This window comes from Cetorhinus maximus, chromosome 10, assembly GCF_964194155.1.
Source record: "Cetorhinus maximus chromosome 10, sCetMax3.hap1.1, whole genome shotgun sequence".
NCBI lineage: Eukaryota > Metazoa > Chordata > Chondrichthyes > Lamniformes > Cetorhinidae > Cetorhinus > Cetorhinus maximus.
Genome location: NC_135888.1, coordinates 29771225 through 29797066, shown reverse-complemented (window position 1 = coordinate 29797066; position 25842 = coordinate 29771225). Strand labels below are relative to the sequence as shown.

The following is a 25842-nucleotide window of genomic DNA, read 5'->3' as shown; positions in this document are numbered from 1 at the left end:
AATTGACAAGGAAGTGGTATTGGATAGGCTAACTGTACTTAAAAACAGACAAGGTACCAGGACCGGATTAGGTGCATCCAAGGATACTGAAGGAAGTGAGAGTGGAAATTGCAGAGGCACTGGCCATAATTTTTCAATCTTCCTTAGATTCAGGGGTACTGGAGAATTGCAAACATTACGCCCTTGTTCAAAAAGGGATGTAAGGATAAGCCCAGCAACCATGGACCAGTTTAACTTTGGTGGTGGAGAAGCTTCTAGAAACTATAATTCGAGACAGAATTAATAATCACATGGACAAATGCGGATTAATTAAGGAGAGCCAGCAAGGATTTCTTAAGAGAAAACCGTGTTTAACTAATTTGCTGGAGTTTTTTGAAGAGGTAACACAGAGGGTTGATAAGGACAATGCTGTTGATGTGGTGTATATGGACTTCCAAAAGGCACTGCCACACAACAGACTTGTGAGAAAAGTTGTAGCTCATGGAATGTAAGGAATGGTAGCAACATGGATATGGAATTGGCTAAATGACAGAGTAATGGTTAAGGGACGTTTTGGAGACTGGAGGATGGTTTGCAGTGGAGGTCCCCAGGGGTTTCCCTGACCTTGGTGAACAGGGAACAGTTTCAAAATTCGCAGACAAAATTTAAAAGCATTGTAAACTGTGAGGACAACAGTGTAGATCTTCAAAAGGACATAGGCAAGTTGGTAGAATGGGTGGATTAGTGGCAGATGAAGTTCAATATGGAGAAATGTGAGGTGATACATTTTGGTAGGAACATGGAGAGACAGTATAAAACAAAGGGTACAACTTTAAAGGGGGCGCAGGAGCAGAAGGACCTGGGTGTACATGTACATAAGTCATTAAAGGTGGCAGGACAGGTTGAGAGAGGGCAGTTAATAAAACATATAGTAACCTAGGCTTTATTAATAGGGGTATAGAATACAAGAGCAAGGAGGTTATGTTGAACTTGGAGAAGACTCTCGTTAGACCTCAGCTGGAGTATTGCATACAGTTCTAGGCACCACATTTTAGGAAGGATGTGAAGGCATTGGACAGAGTGCAGAAGCGGTTTGCGAGAATAGTTCCAGGAATAACGATTTCAGTTATGAAGTAAGTTTGGAGAAGTTGAGACTCTTTTCTTTGGAGAAAAGAAGGCTGAGAGATTTGATAGAGGTATTCAAAATCACGAAGGGTCTGGACAGAATAGATAGGGAGAAACTTCCTACTCATGAAAGGACTAAGAACAAGGGGGCACAGATTTCAAGTAATTGGCAAAAGAAGCAAAAGCGATATGAGAAGAAACTTTTTCACACAGCAAGTGGTCTGGAATGCACTGCCTGAGAGCGTGGTGGGGGCAGGTTTAATCAAGGCATTCAGGATGGAATTAGATGATTATTTGAAAAGAAACAATCTGCAAGGTTACAGGAAGGCGGGAGAATGGCACCAGGTGAAATGCTCATTCAGAGAATCCATGCTGAGACAATAGGCTGAATGGCCTCCTTCTGCACGGTAACAATTCTGTGAATCTGTAAACTCATTCACATCTATTTAGTTTTACGTATGCAACAATACTTAGATGTAACAGCAATCTAGGGCCAAGTAGTGCTCAAGAGCACTCTGAAAGAGCGTAACTCCAAATTTATTAAAATGAAAGCATACAGAGCTACAGCCACTTTACTTTCATGCTTATCCAAAAAAACAATATGCTACATAACCAATTTCATCACAGAACATTTCTTCTTTCAACATGAAAAAGGAAACCTGAACTAAAAAGACTAAAATGTAACACCAGGTGGAAGGTGTCCATTTTCTCATAAAAGCAAAATAGATTTGCTTTCAGTTTATAGTGACCTGGAAATCTAATCAACTCTTAAGCACTTTCTGAAGTCAGTTTGAAGTCATGCTGGTGTAATACCTCAGGCAACACCAAGCTGAAATGGTGCAAAATAGCTTCGACAGAAGGCCATACAATGCTCCAATCCAGGTCCAAACAGTACCAGGCTCTCAAGTTACAGTACCGATAAATTGCATCATGGCAAAGCAATTAGTTTCAGCCACACCCTGAGTAAGGTACAGCATCCTTTCTCATCCACATTTATGTCCTACACTCCATCATTCAGTGTTTTCCAGCATTTCCTGTTTTGTTTGATTTCCAGCCTCTGCATGATTTTGCTTTTGCTACAACTCCTTTTTAAATTTTTCTTTGGCCTTGCCCACTCACTCATTCTTCATGCCCTCCATTTGCCTTGCATCCTTGCAGTGACTACTCATTCAATACTCGGCTTATCACTTCTTCCACTTTAGCACTGGCAGCTATTCCCTCACCCGCTCCAGAACTTGTTAATGAGTAGCTTCCTCTTTGCCACTTTCTCGCTGCTCTCAAACATCTCAAAACACTGATCTTCGAATGTGTCTTCAGGCCCCAAACTAGAATGCCCAATTTTCTCCCCCTTTATGCTCAGTGTCAATCAGCTCTCCTTCCTCTTTGTTTTGTAAAGCACTCAACTTCCCACTCAAACAGCACTGTTTGTTCCACAAGGTCACCTCAAATCACGAGTTCATAAAAGAAAATCAACTTCCCTGAAGTTACAAAAAAGATTTTAGAAAGTATTGTTTATCTTAAATCAATAATCATACAAAAAATATGGTTTAGAAGTCATGATACCTGGAGTTTTGTGTTTTTACTCTAAATATTGAATTGTCAGGATCTTGGTGTACTTTCAAACAGCCCCTCACTCCTTATGACCTGGAGTGTGCTTTACCTGCTTGATAGCAGAGTAATTTATAAAAAGTGGGTATATCACATGATCTGTCTCAACTTTGGAAGGCAGTAGATTAGCACTTTGTCAGGCTTTAGCTTAGACTATAAACTGCCAGATTTATTCAACAGTAAATGATAATTAAACAGCAGCAATGACACTGTAAATTTACAGTAGTTACAGGTTTAACTATCCATCCTTAAAAGAACAAAACTAGCAAATAGCAACATTTGGTGCATTCGGCTGCGATGTAAATTAAGCTGGACACAAGTTCACAGAATATAAATGTTTACATGGCTGTTGCTGCTGTCCATACATGGACTCTCACTGCCTAACCATCTCTTTCTGAAGAGATAGTTGAGCTGTTCAAGAGGAACCAGAAAGAAATACTTGCCAAAATGGAAACAAAACCATCACCCTTTGACTCGTTTGGCATTTCCCAGTTAATTGAAGCACACAATGTCTACACTCTTGAGTTAGAGGATATCAAAACAAGCAATTTTCTACGAGTGAACCTGATAAATTCTGAAATAAAAAGAAAGTATTTTTTGTCAGTGCTTCTGCAGAAATGCACATCAAAAAATCAAAAACATCTTAAATAAGAACCATTTTTGGAATTTCTCCTCTCCTTCCCACTCAACATTATGACCTGATATAGGAAAGAAAGCAAGGAATAATGTGTAGCAGCGTGTTCAACATTTTGGCATAAACATCATTTTGTATTTTTAAAAAATAACTACTTCATTTGTCTCATTTATAGGGGCTTTGTTCATCCTATTTTGTTTCAAATTTCCATTAGTTTATATTGGTAAAACTGCTATTTGTTGAAGCATGTCAGGTTACATCACGTTGTAGTAACTGCATAACCAGCACAAAGTCCGGCTGTTTTCGTTTTACTAATCATTTGCATCCCCGGCTTCCAATAACTTTTTATAGTTTTGAACTACAAACATTAAGTCATGCCTTTAGGTTGCCACTTTTCCACCTCATACGAGAAGCTGAATGTAATGTCATTCTATGCGTGGCACTTAAAAGACACAGTGATAACCAAGGGAATTCAAAGGCAGAGAAGGTAGGGAATGTCAGTCACTTCAAGCAATTGCAATAAAAGCAACTAATGAACTATCTACCAGAAAAAAAGAGAGGGCAAGGTTTCCAATCTGTAGTGGGTTTATAATGTGCCAACTTAATTGCACCTTGTAAAAAAACAGAAAAACTGGAAATACACACCAGCCCAGATTTTGTTGTGACAGGGCATCTAACACCATCTGCTGTTTGTTGGACTTGCCCGTTTTAAGGTTTTAATTTTTTTTAGTGTGGTGAGTTGTGGAATTGCAAGCTGATAACAGTATATTGAGGGGAAAACGGGCATCTGGGGCCTGAGTGAACAGGCAAGCAACTGGTTTTCTTCTTAACCAATCAAATTGAAGGATTGTGAAATTAATAGCACATGGGCAGAAACGTAAATTAAGGGTGGGTCAATTCAATGTCAAATCAGGTACAGATAAACCAATCTTGCTTTCCTCTATTTAAGAGAAGAAAAAAAAGTCTTTAAAAAGTTTCACTTTTAAATTTAACTTTTAAAAATCTCAAACAATACCATGAACGAATGAGGCTCCACATTTGTAATAATTAATTTTCAGTGCCAGAGATGGCAAGTGGCGGTAAAGTACAGTCGTTGCATCATTAAAAGGGCATTTAGACTCAATTTGACAAAATTTAAGATTAATTCATATCTACTGCACAGATACAACACATTCACACCATTCAATACATTTCAAGGGTAAGCCAGGCAGCGAGATGCCATTTTCATGAAACTAAGAGCAAACAGCGTAACTAGGACAGCAACCTTTGAGTACTGGCATTTAATCATGCATCTGCTCCTCGCTTAAGTTGCTGTACCATTTGCCCATAAATAATTGTCAGTGCCATTAGCTTCACCTTTATTTTGAGAGCATAATCTGGTCCATTAGTATCTCTAAAAAGGTAGATTATAATTTCTACTGCAGGTTATTTGTCACAACTTGAAAAATGTTGTTTCACCTTGATAGGACTCAGCAAAATGAAGCAGAGAAAGGGTAAACAACAAGTAAAATTGAAGAGTTGAGTGTAGAGTCCTTTCACAGAGCAGCTGCTATAATGCGCTTCTGATGCAAGTTATCAGAACAGGTCCCCCACGTTCTCTTATTAGATGATGAACCTGCTGCATTTCAAAAATCTTGGGTTTCTATTTCAAACTTTTGCATTTTTAGCATTCAAAAAAAAACTCCATTCTACTTTATAACTTGTGCACTTAGTTTTTTGTATTAGATACATCATCTGACAAAATTTAAAAATTACACTTTGATGAGCATTTCAAATTAATGTTTGGTGGCTTTTTATGGAAATGTAATTTTTAAATGTTTTTCCCCGAATTGTACAGAAAAATGTGTGTTGTGCAGAGATTTGCAGGAAAATAATACTGAAAAGAAAAAGGGAAAAAAAAAATCAGAATGTTTCCTCAACATGAAATAACTCTTGTCTGGTCAGGAGGCTTTTTATTGCCTGAATCACTAACTAGCATGAATGATTAAAACGTTTAATTTTAAATGACAAGAGTATTATTTTATGGATTTAGTTCCCTAATTCTCCCTTTTAAAGGTCACTCCTTTACAGGCCAAGACTAGTGCTCAACATCCCTTACCTTCGCTTGTTATGTCCTGGGATCCCGACTATAATTGAAACATTAAGGTGCAACAGGCACCTCACTCAATGACACTGAGGCCAGTATGTTAACATAAGTCAGAAGATTATCTTCACTTCATTCAATTAAGCTTTATGATTCCACACTTTGACAATTTAGAATGAGCTGTCAACTGCTGAAAATAAATGCAAATTGAGAAACAGTCAAATAGTTTGAAGGGGCGACTAAGGTATTTGATTTTTGCAAAGCTGTGTGAAATTAAGGCTACATAAAGATGCTTATGAAAAAGTGCTAGTTAGTGACCTTCTGCAATTGACTCCAAGTTGGAAAAGATTTGAACTTTAAATTAGTATGTATTTTGGTCGTCCTCTACAATTCTGGTGGCAGAATCATTATGCAAGCAAGTATTTCAGATCATTTAATGAACATATTTCTATTATAGTTTTCAAATGTAAAGTAAACCCAACTCAAATCAATAGGGCTAGTTTTGTCCAAATTCTTTTTAGAAGGCTAAAGGACAAAATTCCATGAACATTGCAAGGAAACATTTTTAAAGAATTTTATTTGTTAATTTTCTCCAAAACTACTTTAAAATAGTTTTTTTGGCTCAACTCAATCTCTTACAAACTGGAAATTTCATGAAACAAGAGAAAGCTTAACACAGAAAGAAACCTCTTACTTACTCAACCATGAATGTGTTCCAAATGCAAATCCTATTTAATTTTTAAAAGCAAAGGTGCCACCATGTTGGCAAATTATCAAGCTTTTCCAAATAGTACAAGTTATTACATTTTTTTAAATTTAAAATGATTTTTTTTTAAAAAAATTTCTTATTGTAGACACAGGATATTTCATACAGCTGTGCTTTTCATTTTGTATGATGTTACAGCAGCCATTCAAAGATAACATTGAGAACCTGAATCATAAATCCAAAATGGCTACTACTTATAATTTGCACTGTAGGGTACTACAATATGCGCTTCATGGATGCTAATCAGTTCTTAATATGAGATAGAAATCTAGAAACCCTGGGTGAATGGCATATTTAAATGCTAAATACATTGAAGACCCTTAATAAGTGAAGACTGAAATTAATTCAGCAATATAGTTGCCACTGACCCAGTCTCACGCCAACATTATAGGTCATATTTTTAACAGCAACTGAAGAAAATGGAAGCACTCCTAGAATATAAACTTCACGGTAGAAATATTGGGACTAATTGACTGCCTGGTTTGAATGCAGTACCAGAAATAAAACTCCTATCTCGCTCCAACTTCACAACACAGATACAATGAACTGAATGGTCACCTTCAATCTCCATAAATCTCTATGTTCCTATGTAACTTCAGTTCTTGTGCAATTTATTCATTCATCATAGTCATTTTTTCTATTTTTTTATGATGATGGCACAATGAAGTGAGCAAATAGATTGTGGATGAAATTTTGAAACGAACTAATGTCAAGTTGCTTACAATTACGAATTGAAAATGCCTATTTAACATCTCAACCACTTTCAACAATCAGTGTAATTATTTAGAGAATGAGATTCAAGTGGGAAAGGAGAATTGACACCTTCAACATCCCAAGGTAGCGTCTGAGGAATATTCAAATAATGATAATCCTCAAATGGTACCAAATTTTGGGCAGCCAGCTAATATCTGTTCATTAGGGTTTTCATGGAAAGATGTCAGGAGGTTCTGCTCACTTTAATTAAAACCTAATTAAATATAACTTTTGCTAAAATAAATTTGCTGAAGGAGTGAATTACAACTTTGCAAAGGATCGCATCTCATCAAAAACTATTTTAATATTGTTCACTTTCATTTTTCCCTCATTGTTTGGTTGTTCAATTTTTACTTAGGTTTGCAGAGGCATAGAGGGTAAATATATATAGGATATTTCCAAGAAATAAGCTCCAGGTTAACAGCCCCAAAATGCTAATCTTCAGTCAAACTTTGATGTTAAAAATCTAATTTTTGTTCCAAATCTTGACCTTTTCAATGGTTTAAAGAAATTGTTAGGCATCTAGTGCTATTCTCTTAATGCCAATCAGAATTCAGTAAAACTAGAACAGTTTAATTTATCATGTGAATTCCTTATAAGCTGAAGCCTTGTAAACATCAGCCACTTTTCTATTACATCCTTTTTATCAAATGCTATATTTTTCTCTCAGCTATGCAAACATCCAGAGCAGGTAACCGCAAATATAATACAACAAATCAAAATCATTTTAGTTAATTGTGAAATAGGGTGTAAAGTCTCAATATCTCAATAAGAAATCCTTATTTGGTTGGCAGTCTGCTGTGATGGAAGGACAGAATTAATAGGAAATCAGAACAGAGGCGTTTTTTTTCATTTATAGATCATATACATTTCCTTTGTGCAATATTTTCAACAATAGTTCCGGCACAAAGAAACAAAAATGTAAATCTGATAATCATCGCACTCTATAATACATTTTAAGAATAAAATTGTGTCAAAATATTTGGTACTGTCAAAGTACATGCTAAGTTTTAAAACAAAATTTAGACACAAGAAGTTCTTATTCATGATTTAAACGAACAATCGTTATGTAAACCAAATTACCAGGGTACACTTATCCAAAAAGAAAAATCAATATCGGTGACAAAGCCACTTGGGCATGCTTTGCTGAGATTTGAGCAAGCTGTAGTATAAATTACAAGAAATCCATATCCACTAACTTACCCACAGTATGCAAATTACCTAAAGATTAGAATAATTATTTCATATGGAAATACTACAGAACTACAATGTTTTAATACTCAAGTTTCAACATGGTGTGATACAAAAATTATCTTCTTTTGCTCTAATTTTGTCCACCCATAAAACAGTATCCATATGTGCAACTTATTTAATCATGTTGCCTTTAATTTTGAAATAGTGAGACACCTGTCATTACATTAGGTACCAGTAACGGCACAGTGCCTAGCATTCTCGATTGAGTCAAAAGGTAGTGGGTTCAAGTATCATTCCACAGGCTCGAGCATATAACTTAGTCCGACACTTCAGTACAGTACTGAGGGAGTGCTGTATTCTCAGGGATGCCATCTGTTGGCTGGCACATTAAATTGAGACCCCGTCTGATCCCTCACGTTTGCTTTAAATTTATTCATAGGATGTGACCATCACTGGCAAGCCCAGTAATTATTACCCATCCCTAATTGCCTTTGAGATGTTGGCAGCTTGAAGAGCAAAAGAGTCCTCCCAATGTCCTGGCCAACATTCATCTCTGTCAAAACCTTAAATATGTGGGCCCAGATTTTGTTGTAGAAATAACAAGGAGGTTAACAGCACTTACCATTATTGAAGTGTAAATCGGAGAGAAATTTCCAGCGACTGCACATGCACAGTTAAAAGCGGAAACCAGGGAGTTGCTGTTCAAGTTGCCTGTGCTCCTCCAAAAGCTTCATTATAACAATACCTAGCTGAGACACCCAGCATTCAAACAAATGGAAGGGTATGAAGTGGGGTTAAATGTGTGATACATGCCCACTAAACATGCCAGAAAATAGTTAGGGTTTGTCCATTCCAGTTTAGGTAAATTTTTAAGAACATGATCAGTCTTAATCACTGCCAAACAATCTCTCTAAATGTAGAATCTCATTCCTTCAGATTTTAAATATTGTTGGAGATTTTAAAATGTTAAATAAATATTTACTTTTTATTTGTTATTTTTAAATCTCTCTCAATTCCATCATCCCTTCCCTCTCTTTACATTTGCTATTTGTAAATGGTTTGCCATTCAATTAACCATTCTCTTACATTTCTTGGTCCAGATTCTGCATGCCTCAGTAAGGGTTCTCAAATCTAATTAGTTAAGGATATGCATTTTCTTGTCCTGTTCACACAGGTGCTAGATCCCCTGTAGAGAGTGCCACACTGTTTTGAATTTCTAATATTTGTAAGTTCCAGTGCTAAAGACCATAGAAAGTCTGTGGGCAAATCCAAGTATAATAAATGGATAGTACCACTGGGTCACCGCTGACTGCAAAATCCTAGCCATAAACTGGACATTTACTTAGCATTGCTGTTTGCCAGACTGGTTCCCAAATTCACCACGTCACAATTGGCTATAAAGCACTTTGGGACATACTGAGGTGATGAGGGGCATTTTTATGTAAATACATTCTTTGTTTACAATCTTGAGCAAATATATCAAAGAAAATGTTGTCAATGTGAAGTCATCACAGAATTCAAAATTAACTGATTACTTGTAAAATTTGTGTTACACTTTCTCCACTTCAAAATTTGACTATACTGATGAGAGGGTACAATATTCACCAGCCTTAAAAATACTGCAACATACCACTAGAATATACCAACGCAAATACCACTGGGAAAGAACTGGATGTGCTGCTCCCCAGTAGCTACCAAGACAATTACATTTACTAATGCTCAATTATTACAAGTATGACAATAATCAAAAGAAACTGACAACTCATATACAAAAAATTGATCAAGCAATAGTGAACTTGGCAGATGCCTCTATAATCAGGTACCTCCATTAGTGGCATTTTAGTATTGTTCTCCAGGTCAGAACTCAACACCGACAGAAGGCCAATCAACTTCAGCCTCCAAAGACTCTTAAGCCTGGGTTTCCTCTCCCGAAGTGGGTGCACAGAGCCAGGAAATCCGCCACAGCCACCTTGGGAAAAACTACCCGAAATGACAGGACCTTCTTTCAGAGTGGGGAGGGTGCAAGGTGGAGTTATGCCCATCCCCACACCCTTGGATGCAAATCAGAGACAGCCATGGGGGCTACTGGTTGTGGAAAGGCCCACCTCGGTTCTCTGGGACTTTGTCCCAGTTGTTTTCTTAAACATCTGGCCCTCACCTTGACAATCATGCATCCCCACCCACTCCCCATGCCCATACATGCCAATTCATGCTTCCACATACCCCCAATAGCCTCTCATACCCTCCAGGCCAACCCATGCCCCCCACCCATCCCCATGGCCCCTTATAGCCCCAATGCTAACTCACCCAGTATCCACCATGGGCAGACTTCAGGAACCATGCTGAGATGAAATAAAGTTCTAAATATCTATTACAGATTTCACTATATATAAAAAAAACTCTCAATCATGAATGTCCATTCAATACATTTAATTCACTTCAAGTACTTAATCCCTTATAAAAACAAACATTTGAATTCATACTCCCACACTAAAGACAGCTAATCATTTAATAACCTCTGAGCTGTCAATCAAACTGTGAACTTACAACCCCCACTGTGAGCATGATAGGTTGTGGAAAACAATCAACATTAATAATGCTAGAATGATAGCTGTTTGCTAACATAACCCTAAGTACTATCAACACTGCTGAAACAGATCTGTTTCAACTTTCACAGACACAGGCAGGCAGGGGTTTAAACTTTTCAAGGACTGGGGATATAAATAACTTGAAGATTCTACATATCTGTCCTTCAAGAGCATTTACATCTACTCTAAAAATCTGTAACTCACATGCTGCAGGATAAAGTCCTTGCTCCAGTGAAAAAGGAATCTGTTTGAACTCAGTACTGAGTTCAAACGTCCCTGAGTTCCAGTTTCCCATCACATGTAGGAGTCATATCCGACCCCCAATCTGCACCCCCTGCCACCCCAGCGAAATGGTTTCTGCCGGGTATGGGGATGGGACTTCCAGATCCATCCATCATTTTGATATGACTCTGTGAAAGTCCAGGCCACAATCTTGTAAACTCAATGTTGAGAAGCTGGATGCTCTTACCCACCGAAATTGATAAGAAGCCAGGTCCAGTCAGATTTAGATAAATAAAATGAAGTCACCTGATATCTAAATTTACACTCATGCTGCTAAAATGCGTACGTGCAGGAAAAAAACACAATCACCACGTAACACTTGCAGCAAGACAGTCATTGGACGCGCTACCTTATTGAAAATCCATGAAATAAAAACACAAAGAAGCCACCCAGTGTGCCTCTCTCACTAAACTGAGTATAGTTTTTCTAAAGAGTATGTTATGTTTTCACCCATTAGAACTTCCCTTTCCAAAATTTTCTTCTCACCCCTAATTTCCTCAAAGGTTACTCTGGATTCAGCTCTATTTGTTTTGGCAGTTCCCTTATTTCTTCAAATTTGGCCTTTTCACAGCGTCTAATTTGTTTTTTTTCCTGAATTCCAGATTATGTTGAAATTGATTATTCTATGGTCACTGTCTCCAAGGATGCAATGGTTTTCATTTTCTGTACGTTACCTAAATAAGCTAACTCCTTTGGCTGCTCTGATACGCTGGGTCAAGAAGCGATCATAATTCTAAACCACTTAGGTTTTCCAAATTTCTATTAGGCTTGTTGAGATTGTCCATTATAATCAACTCAGGGAGACTGGGGACAGAATCAGGGAATTTGCATTTTTTTTAATTTAAGGAAAAGTTCAATTTTCTCCACCCAAAAACTAACTAACCAAGCCAACTAAGAGCAGGTAGCCTTCTCCTAATGGTTGGTTTATATCACTGCGAACCCTGTATTGGGAGGTGTACAAACAGAATTCAATTACAGGGCCCTCCATATTTCCATTCACCGCAGCTCCAATACTAAACAGACACCTACATTCAACACTCTCACAGCATCATAAAAGACTAGCAAATTAAGAGTCAGGTCTATGAATCCACATAGGCAATTTTATGGTATCACTTGTTGCACTACGCCATCTCACTTCTGCAGAGTGTTGCTTGTCAGAGTGCTACAAATCCTGCTGAGAATTAGGATGCAAATTACATCAGGAACCAACCTCAGTAGTTCCACCAGATTTCAAAACAAGCCACTGTAATTCAACTGCTCTACATGAAAATTCATTAGTTGGAAAACTTAAGAAATTTGGTCTCCCAAAAGTGGAAAATTACAGTATTCTACCAAAGCAAAACTTGCCTGCTCACCTCGAACCTTGTAAACAGTCATGAATCTTATTATTAATAAATTAATGAAACACAAATAATTTAATACTGCCTGGCCACAAGATCCGAATACTAAGGTGAGACATCTTTTCTCCCCCTCATTTTTTAAGCAACAAGGATGTGATAGCTGACGTTCTTTATCTTCAATGCCAGCCTAATCAAGCCTACCATATTTCATAACCATTTGGATCTTGAGGGAATATAAGTAATTACTATGATATGAAGACGATGTAGGAGAAGGTTTAAAACTGGATACTATTACAGAGTAATACTGAAACAGAGCCAAATGCTTCATAAATTGAAACTTTTCATTCTTGGCTAATTTGCAAAATGTTGGATATTTGAATTCGTCAAATATTTTGCAGTTGCCAGTGCCATAGTACTATCAGTAGGGAAAACTGTTAGGTAAATAGCATAAGACAAGTCTGTTAATCCAATCTAGTGAAAACAATTGTATTTATTCTTTTCACAGGTTTCTGTTATTAATGCTTTTCAACCAACCTCTGATAACCACAGAAAGATGCCCAAGGTTGTCTCTTTTCTGTTGCAAGTCTAAGCCACTGCTGGCAGCCAACCTTTCATTCTTTATCGATGAACACTTTTGGTCTCGCTATCCACTCTGCCCTCAAAATGAATCTCCCACATCAGTTCCACTGCTAAAGCTTTGCCTAAAATGCTCCCTTTTCTTATTTGCACAAACATTCTACTTGATCTCAAATCTCCACAAAACCCAAATCTTTGAATATTATCTGTACCTTGGGGGTACATTTAACATCTCCCTCATACTTTAGTGCTGGAGAGAAGGAAAGGCAATCACTCTCTCTCTTCCTGTCATGAGAGCATAATTAAGTTTTAACAGCATATTAAGTAATAATTACTGCTGAACAGCCTCTCTGGTCCTAAAACCTAATTTTACAAGTATGGAGTACCATTCCTTTGAACATATAAAAGTTCCATGATTTTTAAAATAATAAGTTCAAGTTTATAATATTTCAGCTTCTACCTAAATTGCTTATCTATGTCTTTTTCTTGAAAAATTATTATAATGTTTTTGACTCCCTGGTTTGCTGTGAGAATTCAATTCAGCCAGCTTAATGACTTCATTGCTCCTGGGCACGAGATTCTCTGTAGATTGCGCCAGATTCAAAGTCATGTCACGATAGGAGAAGTAGATGCTCTAAATCTTTGTTGGCAGCTTTTTCACAGTAAGCAGCAGGCACCAGCCCTTCGTCATTGATTGCAAATCCAGGTTGTTCTGTCTTTGGACCTCAAGATCATGGAAGTGATTCCTAAGCCTTTTCTTCCTTGCAATTTCCAAACTTTTAAAACTCAAGCATGACATCACCATCATTCTTTCATAATTTGCCTCCACGTTCTCTGCCTTGGGAATGTCCTGGACAATAGAACTGGCTAATCACCTAGGCTTTGCAAAAAAAAACTAATCTTCTCAGCAAACTCCTGCACAAACTGCAAAGACAGGACAGTATTGGGATACCTTGGGGCACTTGTCCAAATCTCTAACACAACCTAAGTTATACAGGTTTTCCTCCCTAATAGAAGGAGAAATGTCTGAATTACATTAATGATACATCAAGAATCCTGCAACATTGGTCCAGAGGTCTCTTTCTTCATATTTAAAGGTTTTTCCACATCTTACTGATGCATATGTTCAATTAGCATGAGCCTGCAGTATCAAGATCAAAAGCAGAAGCATTTTGCATCAGCCCTGAATTAAGGATTAGGATCAAACAGAAAATACCAAATATCTTAACTATTTAAGCAATGAGGGAATTTCGAAATTCCTTTATACCAACCAGAAACAGAAACAGGTTAGACTAAGATTATTTTCTGTCAAACGTACAACCCAAGCTATTGCCTTCCCAGTCTTACCTCCAATGAATTTACATAAGAGACAGGCTTGCGAACTAACTTTGCATGGCTGTCAAGACTTGACTGTGAATAGTATTACCACTATTCTTGATTTTATCATCTCATCAGGATCATGGAATCTTTTCTTTGCTAGCTTCATTTTGAAGATTTGACAAGATTAGTACAGTGCAATATCATGATCTAGAGATCCTGAGTGGCTAACCAAAGACACATACACACCATGAACATTCTGAAGAAACAGCATGCCATAAAACAAACTGTATTAACACTGTTAGAAATCACTCTTAAAACTTTGAGACTAAGGGCTAAAAATGGATTTCCACAAATGAAGTGCAGAATTAATGCATTGAAGAAATCTACATGATATTTTCTACGATGGGCTTAATAAGTTCACTTTGGAACTGACTAACCTAAACACAAGGGTTTCATAAGATTTTTTCAAATAAAAACATAACTACCTAAGCATATGTGCTGCAAATATATTATGCCAAGACTCCAAAACAACCCACAAATCCAAGATAAGAAGAATAGGCAGAAATCTGGCTTGAGGTCAAAGAACAACCTGAACAGACTGACAAAAAAAGAGGATCTATTTGCAAGTGCATACAGTTCATGAGCCCATATGCAAGGACAGAGTCAGACAGTCCTTACACAAGAAATTCAAGCACAGATGAACTCTCACAAATATATTTGGCAAGGAACAAGATTAAGATACCACAGTATGCTGAGCATCAGGTCAACTTCTGATTTCCTATCTAAATCTTAACACCAAACAAGGTGGGTTAAGAATGAGGGCACCTCCTACTGGTTTTCCTATCTCCAAAAGAGCGAAGGCTGTAATTAGTGAGAACCTGGAGGCTTCAATTGCCCAATTATTGTCAGAATATCAGAGGTACCTGTTATTCTCCTAAAACCATAAAAAAGGAAACCTTACCCAATGGTTCCATATAGATAGGAAGTTCTTCTTGATGCCAAGATTGAAATAAGATCAAATAAGCAAGCTAACATTGCCTGTGGTCATGTATGGCCTATAGTTATTTGGGCAAGATGCCTGAAGAATGCAAGGCCCTGTGGATGCACACCCACCGTGTTCAGCTGAGCGATGAAAATTAAGTGAAAAAAACAGAGACCATCACTTAAAGACTTGTTCTCAATAATCCAAACACCCACAGAAGGCTGATGAGGAACTTGCTAATAGAACCATGCATTTTAAGAGAGTTGAATGACCATATGAGAAAGAGTTGCCAAATGATACAGAGTCCTAGCAGGTTGGACAAGAAAATCAACTATTCGCTCTGATGAACAAAGAGTCCAAAAGATCATCTGGATCAAAAGACATTGACAGAATCTCTTAAAGGATCATTCCCTTGGTGAATATTATAAATGGTTACAAGCATTCCAGAACTGTACTACACAATAAATTGAAAATCCAGAGAATGTGCAAATCAAGGAAGAAAAAAATACAGGCAGCCGAAACCTCATGGTGCACCAGTTTGGTGCTTCAGCAGAGTCACTCTGCCATATGTATGTAGATGTTATGTTCAGGAATCTAATTTCCATTTAAAAATTTCAGGACTACAAGTAACAGGTAGGGGAGTGGGACTAGGTGCTTGCTCTTCCAGACAGCTGGCAGAGAAATGATGGGCCAAATGGGCTCCTTCTGTGCAGTAACCATTCTTTGATTTATATTCAAAATCATAGTACCAAGATACTCCTGGACTAAAATTATCTACTTTAAAATCATATACAACAGTAAAAGAATTATTTTCATAAGAGAAGAATACTTAGTAAGATGATCATTCAACTGTTGTGCAAAATGGAGCTTGGTGACCTTAAATGTTTGCACTTCTTTGGATTTGAACTGCAGGCCTGGCTCTGAAGTCTTATTCCCAATGAGTGAGCAAAGCCATTCTGTTTTAAAGAATCAATTTCCAGGACATTAATTCTTTACCAAAAGACCCTTTGGAAAGATGGAAGCAAGCTTCACAACCTTTGAAATTATACTGAATATATTTGATGCTGTAAAGCCTTTGAGAATTTGCAGAATTAAGTACCTTGTTTAACTCTGGTGTAGCAGAATACAATTTGCTTTCAAAAAAGATGACAACAAAGTGCTCCAGTAACAAATAGTGAAAGATGAAGCTTCCTCAACCAAATCAAAGTAGACATGTTGCCAAGGTGGAATCTGCAAATAAGTAAGAGTAAAGGCAATTTCAACAAGCTGGACAATAGGAGAGGCATTTGGAGGATTATGATGCGGCTGACCAGGTTGACAAAGAGAACATAAGGAGGCATAATATACTACTGTTACAGAGCTTGTGGACCTTTCACTGCTTTAGGAGGGATGGAAAACTGACTCAAGGGAAGAGAGATAGAGCAAGAACTGGAGAGTGAATAGGAAAGGAACTAAAGATAGGGAACACAAAACACAAAAATCAGAAAGAGACATAAAAAATGAGAAGAGTGACAAATTGAGAGAAAACGAATGCTACTAATGAAAGGGAATAAATGAGACAAAATAAAGAACTGGAGAGCGAACAAAAAGGGGGGGGAAGAAGTGATAGCATAAACATACAAAAGGACAAAAGAAAAAAATGGAAGTGCACGCACAAACTATAAAGAAAGCATGAACAAGAGTTCGGTGGGGGGGGAGAATAAACCAGAGGAGAGTCAGAAAGAACACAAGCATAATAAAGAAGAAAAGAAGAAAGCATTAGAGAGAAGTTCAGAAATGACAAAGAAAAAGGACTGCGTACATGAACTGGAAAGCAAGAAGAAAACGTTGACAAACGAATAAAAAAGGTCAAAACATCAGAGAACTGGATAAAGAACAAGAAAGTCAGGGCACACAACAATGAGAAAGCAGGGAGAGAACACAGAAGGAATGAAATAAAAAGATGAAGTACAAGCGAGAACACATTAGCAAAAGCGAATGAGTGAAAACATGAGGGGAGAATGAATGAAAATACACACAGATGCAAACAGATGGGCCAGAGACCAAGAGGAGGCATGCTGGCAGGTGAGGGCGTTCCAAATGAGAGACCAGGCGGACAAATGAAGGTGACCCATGTGGGGGAGAACACCTGCAGCAGGAACAACAAGCGAGAAAAATTGCAAGCTACTGAGAACCCACAAGCATGAGAGGAAAAAAAGGAGTAAGAAAAAGAATATAAAAGGAGAAAAAGAACCAACGATTGGTGTGATTATACTATTTGATGAATATTAATTTTTCACAGAAGTAAAATGATTTGAGTATAACATAGTGTAAAACAACATCAAGTGCAACAGCAGACCACGTGTCAGGACTCCAATGTGCTTGGCCACTTGAGTCCTACCAGAGTTCCAGAATCACTGCATGGCTAATGTGCAAGGTAGTAGCCGAAGTCAGGCACTTTCTCCAATGGATTGGAAAAGACAAAAATTGAGTCACCACCATCTAATCTTACATATCCCCCTAACAGCTTAGCTTGTACAACGTACTGACAAACGCCTTTCCAGCAGGGCTTATGCCCACCCTCCAAGCCTAAGAATGATGTGAGCAGGGGTAAGGAGGAAAAAAGAAAAATAAATGAAAATGCTAATCTTTACATTTGTAGACAACCTCAAATATAAAAATTCTGAGATACACAAGCTCCTTCACGAAGCTTTAAGAAAAGCATAACAAATACAAATAATTTGCTATTTCAGTAGCCTACAATATTTGCACTGATCCAAACAACACCTAAAATATAAAATTTCCATATTATTTTTAAGCTTTCAAATCATGGGAATGTTAAATTCTTAAAACTTCTCATGGAAGTATAAAGTGGCTGAGCAGTAATACCCAAATAATTCCTGCAACCTTAAGAACTAATTTCTGCTGCACATAACATATACAATAGCAAGATTACAAAGAATGGGTCAGGCAATGCTGCAAGCGTAGCTCAGTTGAATTTTTCAAAATATGTACACAGTTTAGTCTGGCGAGATGTCTTATGTGGATTTTGTTTTGACATTTATATTCAAAGTCATAAAATTCAAGGTCTCCCAATATAAACTGTCCATGCTTTGAGTAAGGACAAACATTCATGAACTCACAAGAGAACTTATTCAAAACTGTTGAGTTTATGATGCTAAAAATGTTTAACTGTGAAAGAATTTTGGAAAAATGTATGGATGAACAACTTCATGTAAACAGTTGAAAACTTGTATGAAATTTGGTGAAATGTTTTAACCTGAAATTTTTCTGTTTCCAATATCAATTTACTCTTGCATCATTCTCCTAAACTTGGAAGAAACTTTGTAACTCTTTCGAGTTATCAACAGATCGCATGTAACTCTTTTGAGTACATTCACAGTTCTTGGTTTCCGGGAGTGGGACATGAACCCACAACCTTCTGATTCAAAGGCGAGGGTGCTATGAACTGAGCCACAGCTTGTACATGGTCAAGAGTCAACACTCATTGCATTTGAGATTAATTGCCTATGGGCTCTAAAACATTTACAGCTGTTGCTCCCAGTCATTCATTTTCTAAATGAACTGAAGCTAAAATCTAAGCAATGTTGAATAATTCTTATACAAACATTTATTCAAGGTACTCCAAAAAATACAACATAACTGGAAATGGTACTTTCTGCTGCATCAAGTACAGTTCATTGGATTATTTTCTACCCTAATTGTTTACAAAATAACTTTCATTGTGATTACTTGTCATTATACAGTTGAATGTTAATTTGCATGGGAGATTACAAAACAACCATATCCTGATGAGCAGCTCATTGCTGAATTTTATTAATGGGATAAGAGAATCATTCCCTTTAAGATCATCGGTCATGAAGCATATGGGGTCATATTCAGTAGTGTAGTGCAACCATTCATTATTGGGAGCCTATGTTCCTAATCATCTTAAGTACCCAATTCTAAATGCATGTCATAAATAAATGGTGAAATCTAAGGCAATTTCAAAACCAAGATGATGCAAATCTAGAAATTAACTCCAATGTAGATTTTTTTAGTGTGCCAATTCATGTCACGGTTATAAATCCTGTTGCCGGGTTACATAAAATATTGGTTAAAAAAACCAAGTTTTGTTTTCAGTCATGAGGCCTTGCATCTTTGAGAAAAATGCATCTATGGTCTTTGAATCAATGTTAGAATGGACACACTGCACTATAAAAATCTCAAACATTGATGTATCTGTCACCGGTTTAACATGTTTATGGTCAAACTTATTGTAAAATTCATACTATTGATAAAAATACTTTCTGAATATCTGCTAAAGCAAGGGGCTTTGGGAAAGTAAGCTAAAGTTTGATCTCTGATATTTTTGAAAATGAGTTTAAAAAAATACAGTGCTTTATTATTCCACTTGAATATAGCATGCAGCTCAACTCTCAACTCCCCCTATTGGCTCCGATTGTGTTTTTGAGCATGCTAGTTGGAGATCATTTCACTGCAGATGCAGCCATTTTGTGGTCCAAGCTTCTGACAGATATGTGGGGCTGCCATTTGCAGACATAAGCCTAATGCTGCATGAGCTCCACCACTGTACTGTTAAGTCCAAAAGTACACTAAGCAAAATGTTAATTGGTTGCAGCTCACTTCTTGCATAAATATGGAAACCAAAGCACCAGTAAAAATTAATACTAAATTGCACAGCAGTGTAAGATGAAGGAAAGACAATGATTTACAGAAATATCTAAACAGCGGTTTCTGGCATTATTGTGAGGCATCAAATCAATCGCTTTTAGATATTTTGTTCTATGATTGGAAAAATTATCTTGGCTTGGTGTTAAAAGTAGAGTGCTAATAGACAAAACAGCCCCTCCAAAATGAATTATTTCACTACATACAACTCAAAATGTTTCACATATGATGATCTAAAGGGAAATAATTACCCTATTAATAAAATACAGTAATAAGCTGTTCATTGGGATACAAGCTAATAAATCTCAAACATAGACTTAAGTATTTTAAGTGCTCTCATGGACAATCTTCCATTAATAAAGCTGTGACAAAAAATTAAAACCAAACAAAGACACTGAACTGTTATTCACCAGAAATAGTTATCCATTCATCTATTCATCCATTCACGTTCTATATTACTGCATGCAGTTTCAAGCACAGCTTTTGACCATACTGGCAGTTCCTTATTCTTAGACAATGTACAGATATTATGTTGGGTATAAACACATATGTGTATCATTTCAGATACCAAAGGCTGTTGTGAAATACAAGAAGTTAAACAAAGTATAATTAGACAACACACTATATGGCACAGGGATTTTTGCAACTCAGTAGTAATCAAAGCGTTGAGAGAACAAATCCACAACCAACATAACCATGTTTGCAACCTACTGATGACCACAACCAAAACCGAGCTACTATTGTGAAAAAGATTTTAACTAAAATCAGGCTTTTTTTTTACATTTGGAAAATGTTCACCATAGAACCTTTCAACGATACTAGTTCTAGAATTCTAGCAAAACCAGGCTTCATTAATGTTTGATTTCAAAGAAACATTCTGCATCCTGCCAAAATTAACTCGACTCCTAACATAAAGTGATCATTTCTTTCTAAACAGGCAGAATGAAGCAAATTCACCCAAACATCTGTTTCAAATGCTTTCACCGCTGCTTCACCACACTATAAAAAGTAGGTAATTTTACCAACAGTGCTGTAAGATACAAAAGATTGTGAACAACTACAATTGCACAACTTGGATGACAGTGCAACTTGATAGATCAAAAAAAATTGGTGTCCTTTATCAATCAAGCTATAATTCTGACAATTGCACTTTTGCAGGCATACCTTTTGTATTTATAATAAAGAATCTGAAAATGTTGAATTTCACTGAGCTTCTGTTAATGGTTTGCTGCTGTACCAATTCTTCAGCATGGTAACGATTACGGTCCTTCTCATTACTATATTCATCGTTTAAAATAACATGTTGATACACAATATAGTAAACTGTTACTCTGTTCTTGGATTAACACACTTGCATGTTGTTTCCTCACCATCCAAAATTCTCCCAGTTGTTGGTCAACACCCTAAGTTATAGTTCTTGAGAAGGTCAACAAATAATTTACTTTTATACACTGTGCAATTACCAAGCTGTCAGTCAAAATATCATTTTGGATCATGCCTTAATCCATTTCAGCCAGATGCTACATTGTACAGTGCATGTTCTAGCTAACACTTTAGATCCATTTTAGAATTGCTGCATTGGCAAATTCATGTCAGTAACACTGGAAACTTATCTTAAAGATCTATATATTGGGAGAACGAAAGGAGTAGTTAACCAATTTTATTCAACAGCTATGATCAGCTCTGTAATGCTTACGAGGCTAGCAATTTGTAAGAATCCAAATTGGTAAGAGGCAGCATAAAAAGCATACCTATATATTATTCTTAGGCACTGCAAGAGACTGCGTTTACCCTGTATAAAATATACATGCTGTACCAATCTGAAAATCACAAGAGCGTTTAAATGGCACAACAGAGTACACCATAACACTTAATAGACTGTGTTGAATCAACAGTAGCAAACACAAAGGCTGGCATTGTCCCATTTCAACACTCTCCCAATAAGACATCAGATGAAGACATCTAAAACTCACTGGAACATTGCAACTACTGTAGGTAAGGCTTTCAAAAAGAAAGATGATCAAATTATTCATTTAATGAAGGGATGCTTCTATAGTTACTAGTTTGATCAGCTCCATCTCAATCCTTTACAGTAAACAAGTCAACTCTTCTACTCCCCCTATAGGTTCAGTTACAGCACTCTGAGCATGCTCATTGGACATAAATTCACTGCAGATTCAGCCATTTCATGGTCCAAGCTGCTGGCAGACATGAAGGCCTGCCATTTGGAGACTAATCCACTGTACTGCCTTAAATCTTAAAAAGACACCTCTTCATTTAATTTTTATAATACGGAATTCAAGATAATAAACTCAAAATATTTCACAGGTTTTTACAGTTATTGAAAAATTATAGCTTAAACAAAGATCTGAACATATCCTTCCATTTTGTAAATGTCCACAACACCACTTACAGAAAACAGAATTTGAAGCAGATCTCTAGCCCTACCCAACATAAGCAATGTTAATTCGCTGGTGAAAAAAAACATCTGGCGTTGTGTGCTAGTCCAATTTTAATTTTATGAAGGATGCCGCTTTTAAGCACAGAATAATTATAGGAAGAAGGTGATGCAGGTTGGAAGTCATCAAAAGATAACTTTAAACAGCACATTGCAAATCGAGTGAAAGATGTACAGGCATATTATCATTCCTTTACAATTTTACTTCACAGAAAGGTTAACTTTAACACAAACACCAAGGTAAAGTCAGAAGTCAGCTACCAACTGTTCACTTCAATATGACAATTACAGGGAAAAGGTTAAATAGTTACACAACCCCTAAATGTCAATAGGGTTTGGTTCAAATCATTTAAAATTCTAAATATGGGTTTGAAGTTAAAAACATACTTTATTTTAAACTGCCTTAACCCATTTTTCTGAATCCCTTAATCCATAGGCTCAATTGAAAAAAATAATTACCGATAATTGAAACAAATGGTCATACTGCCCTCCACTTGGTAACTGTGGATAGGTTGTAATACCCTCAAATTAACTGAGATTCTGTGCGACAGGGGCAGAGTAACATCTAATCCTTCCTAGGTTAAATTCATGTTTAAATTTTATCCATTTAAAAGGCATACTATATTAGCATGACCAAGATCTTCAAATTTAAATTCTGATTTCAAGTAATCCCAAAAATGGCAGGTGTCACCATGTGCACATGCAAGGCCCTTTTCTGTCCCATGGTGTAATGGAAAAGTCAACTCTAAGTTCCCCCTGAACAATTAAAACTTAACTGAGGCAACGTTGACCATGCTATTGACAGTTGTCACACTATATAAACTGGAATAGAATATACCATTACTCATGTTAAAATACAAATGTCCCAGGCACATGTATAAACAGGTTATGTATGAATGAATACACAATGTTAAATATGTGCTAACGACCAAAAGATGTTGACTGATCATAACCTGCTGCAAGATACAATTTAAAATGACTTGGTTTTCATCACTAGCACCATTATGATGACAGCTATAGCAAAAGTAACCAACATCTTCTTTGGTTTGATAGATTCCAAGTTTTATCAATTTGAGGTCATCAGTCAAACACCAACCACAATAATGGAGATGCAACAGCAGCTTCACTTCAACATGATATTTACCCAATATAAAGATCAAAGATAAAACGTTTCCAATAAATTAAAATACTTTTTCCATTTAGTGCCACAACTTTGTAGAGATTTGGTGCATTCTGACTATCTACCTTACATTGTAAAGTATTAGGCATACCTGATTATTCAAAAATGAACAAAAGATGTGGGCAAAAAGCAATTACTTCTCAAACAGATTTAGAAGAACCTTTAAGAAAGGAATAAAGAGGAGTATCTTCTATATGAAAAACAGGCCAGTCTGACCTTACCAAAATGACAGCTTGGTCACCATCTAAAGTGGAACCCCCTGCTCTCGGATCAGAATGCTATAAAGGCCTCTACTTGAGGCTGATTAATGACAAGGGAAAGTGGGATCCTGAAGGATACATTTTGGCATGAATACTGACACAAACTGGTAAATAAAGAAAGGTTAATTGAGGCAAGGATACCAAATGCTCAGCATTAGACATTGCAAACCTTCCCACTTTAAAATATTAAACTACTGTAAATTTAGTGAGCAAGGTAATTCAACACAGAAGACCATCCATTTACAACAAGCAAGCAAAGCTACATTAACATGCAATGATTAAATACAGGTAAAATGTACTTGACATTCACCTGCAAAACAATAAGTGTGTTTAGCAGCTGAAGAACTCGGTAGTAGATCACAATAAATCTTGACCCACTTTACTGTACCACCAGATTACAGTAACCAAATAACCACTCCGAAAAGAATGCTCATCCCCTTTACACTGTGCACAGCCCAACAAGTAAAATCAATAAGTCGTTTTTCGTCTGCTAGAACTGGAACCAGCTTCAAAGAAAAAACTATTTTTTTCAAAATATCAATGGTCACTGTGTAAACAAAAGAATCTGCAAACAATGCAAGAAGTGCAGAGATGTATATACTGTGCAAAAGACCACCTTTCCAACGTGTAAAAGCTCAACTTCCAAGAGGCTTCTGTTGACCATTGGGAAAGGTATCCATCCATCCTCCATACTCTAGTCCCCCCTCCAAAAGCAAGAGCACTTTTCTTTTGAACGTGCTGGCAACTGTCGAGTGAAGACTCGCACATGAAAAGCAAAACCACGCTGTTCTCATCTACCAGAGCCCGGATACATGGGGGGGGAGAGGAGGGAGAGAGTGGTGGTTCAAGAGTAGGGGGGGGTGGAATTAACAATTAAAAAAAAGCCCTCTCACTCTCTCTCCCACACACACACGCGTTTCCTAACCGCCTGGCCAAACAAAAATCTTGTAGAGAGAGAGACTCGACGTTGGAGCCAGGCTTGCGTTCCGTCTGTTGCCCGGTGCCCGGGAACCAGCCTGACGGCTGCGCCTCCGCTGGGCAGACACGGGCAGCGCATACGTTATACAGGGTACGGGGCGGCACGCTCCAGGGTTCTCCGGTCAGCAGGCCAACCCACCCTCCCCTCCTCTCCCCTCCCCCACTCCTCCTCCTCCTCCTCCCGCAGCTTCTTTATTTTACAACGCACACAAAGCGCCAACTTTTAATTAAAAAAAAACCAAGCTGTCGCCTGGTATTTTAAAAGCTGCAGGCGGCGCTCTGACGGTCGGGGCCTCCGGCGAGAAGATGCTTCCCCCCCCCCCCTCATCCCCCATCCAAACTCCTCCTCCCGCGGCGGTGTTTTTTTGAGGTGGTGATAGTGGAGGAGGAGGAGGGGGGGTGAGGGGGAGGGTAAAGTGTGAGAGGGAAAAGTTGCTGCTTTTACCTCAGGATCCGGTGAAGCCATGGCTCAGGCTCAGCTCGCGTGACGCAGCGCCCGCCCGCCGCGTGACGTCATCGCCGCCCAGAGCCACACTGGCTTTGACTGACTGGAGCATCCCTGAGTGTGAGTGACTGACTGGAACAACCCTGTGTGTGTGACTGACTGACTGGAGCAATCCTGAATGTGAATGAATGTGTGTGTGACTGACTGGAGCAATCCTGAATGTGAGTGAATGAATGTGTGTGTGACTAACTGGATCAATCCTGAATGTGTGAGACTGACTGGAGCAACCCTGAATGTGAATGTGTGTGTGACTGACTGGAGCAATCCTGAATGTGAGTGAATGTGTGTGTGACTGACTGGAGCAATCCTGAATGTGTGTGTGTGACTGACTGGAGCAATCCTGAATGTGTGTGTGTGACTGACTGGAGCAATCCTGAATGTGTGTGACTGACTGGAGCAATCTTGAATGTGTGTTTGTGACTGACTGGAGCATTCCTGAATGTGTGTGTGTGACTGACTGGAGCAACCCTGAATGTGAGTGAATGTGTGTGTGTGACTGACTGGAGCAATCCTGAGTGTGTGTGAATGTGTGTGAGAGACTGTCTGACTGGAGGAATCCT

At 37.7% G+C, this 25842-nt stretch overlaps 1 protein-coding gene across 12 annotated transcripts in view; it reads right to left on the bottom strand.

Moving 5' to 3' along the window:
* Window positions 1-25375, bottom strand: part of LOC144685612 (histone-lysine N-methyltransferase EHMT1-like) — a 181047-nt gene extending 155672 nt beyond the window's left edge. For 7 of the 12 annotated variants that reach the window (XM_078550301.1, XM_078550310.1, XM_078550309.1 and 4 more), the window contains exon 1: window positions 24416-25121. In XM_078550301.1, the coding sequence (XP_078406427.1) occupies window positions 24416-24490 (75 nt within the window). In that variant the 5' untranslated portion in view covers window positions 24491-25121. Of the gene's footprint in view, window positions 1-8764; window positions 8895-16329; window positions 16461-24415; window positions 25122-25222 lie in introns of those variants that run through there. The other 5 variants (XM_078550306.1, XM_078550313.1, XM_078550304.1 and 2 more) reach the window with 5 other exon arrangements.
* Window positions 25376-25842: the final 467 nt, after the last annotated feature.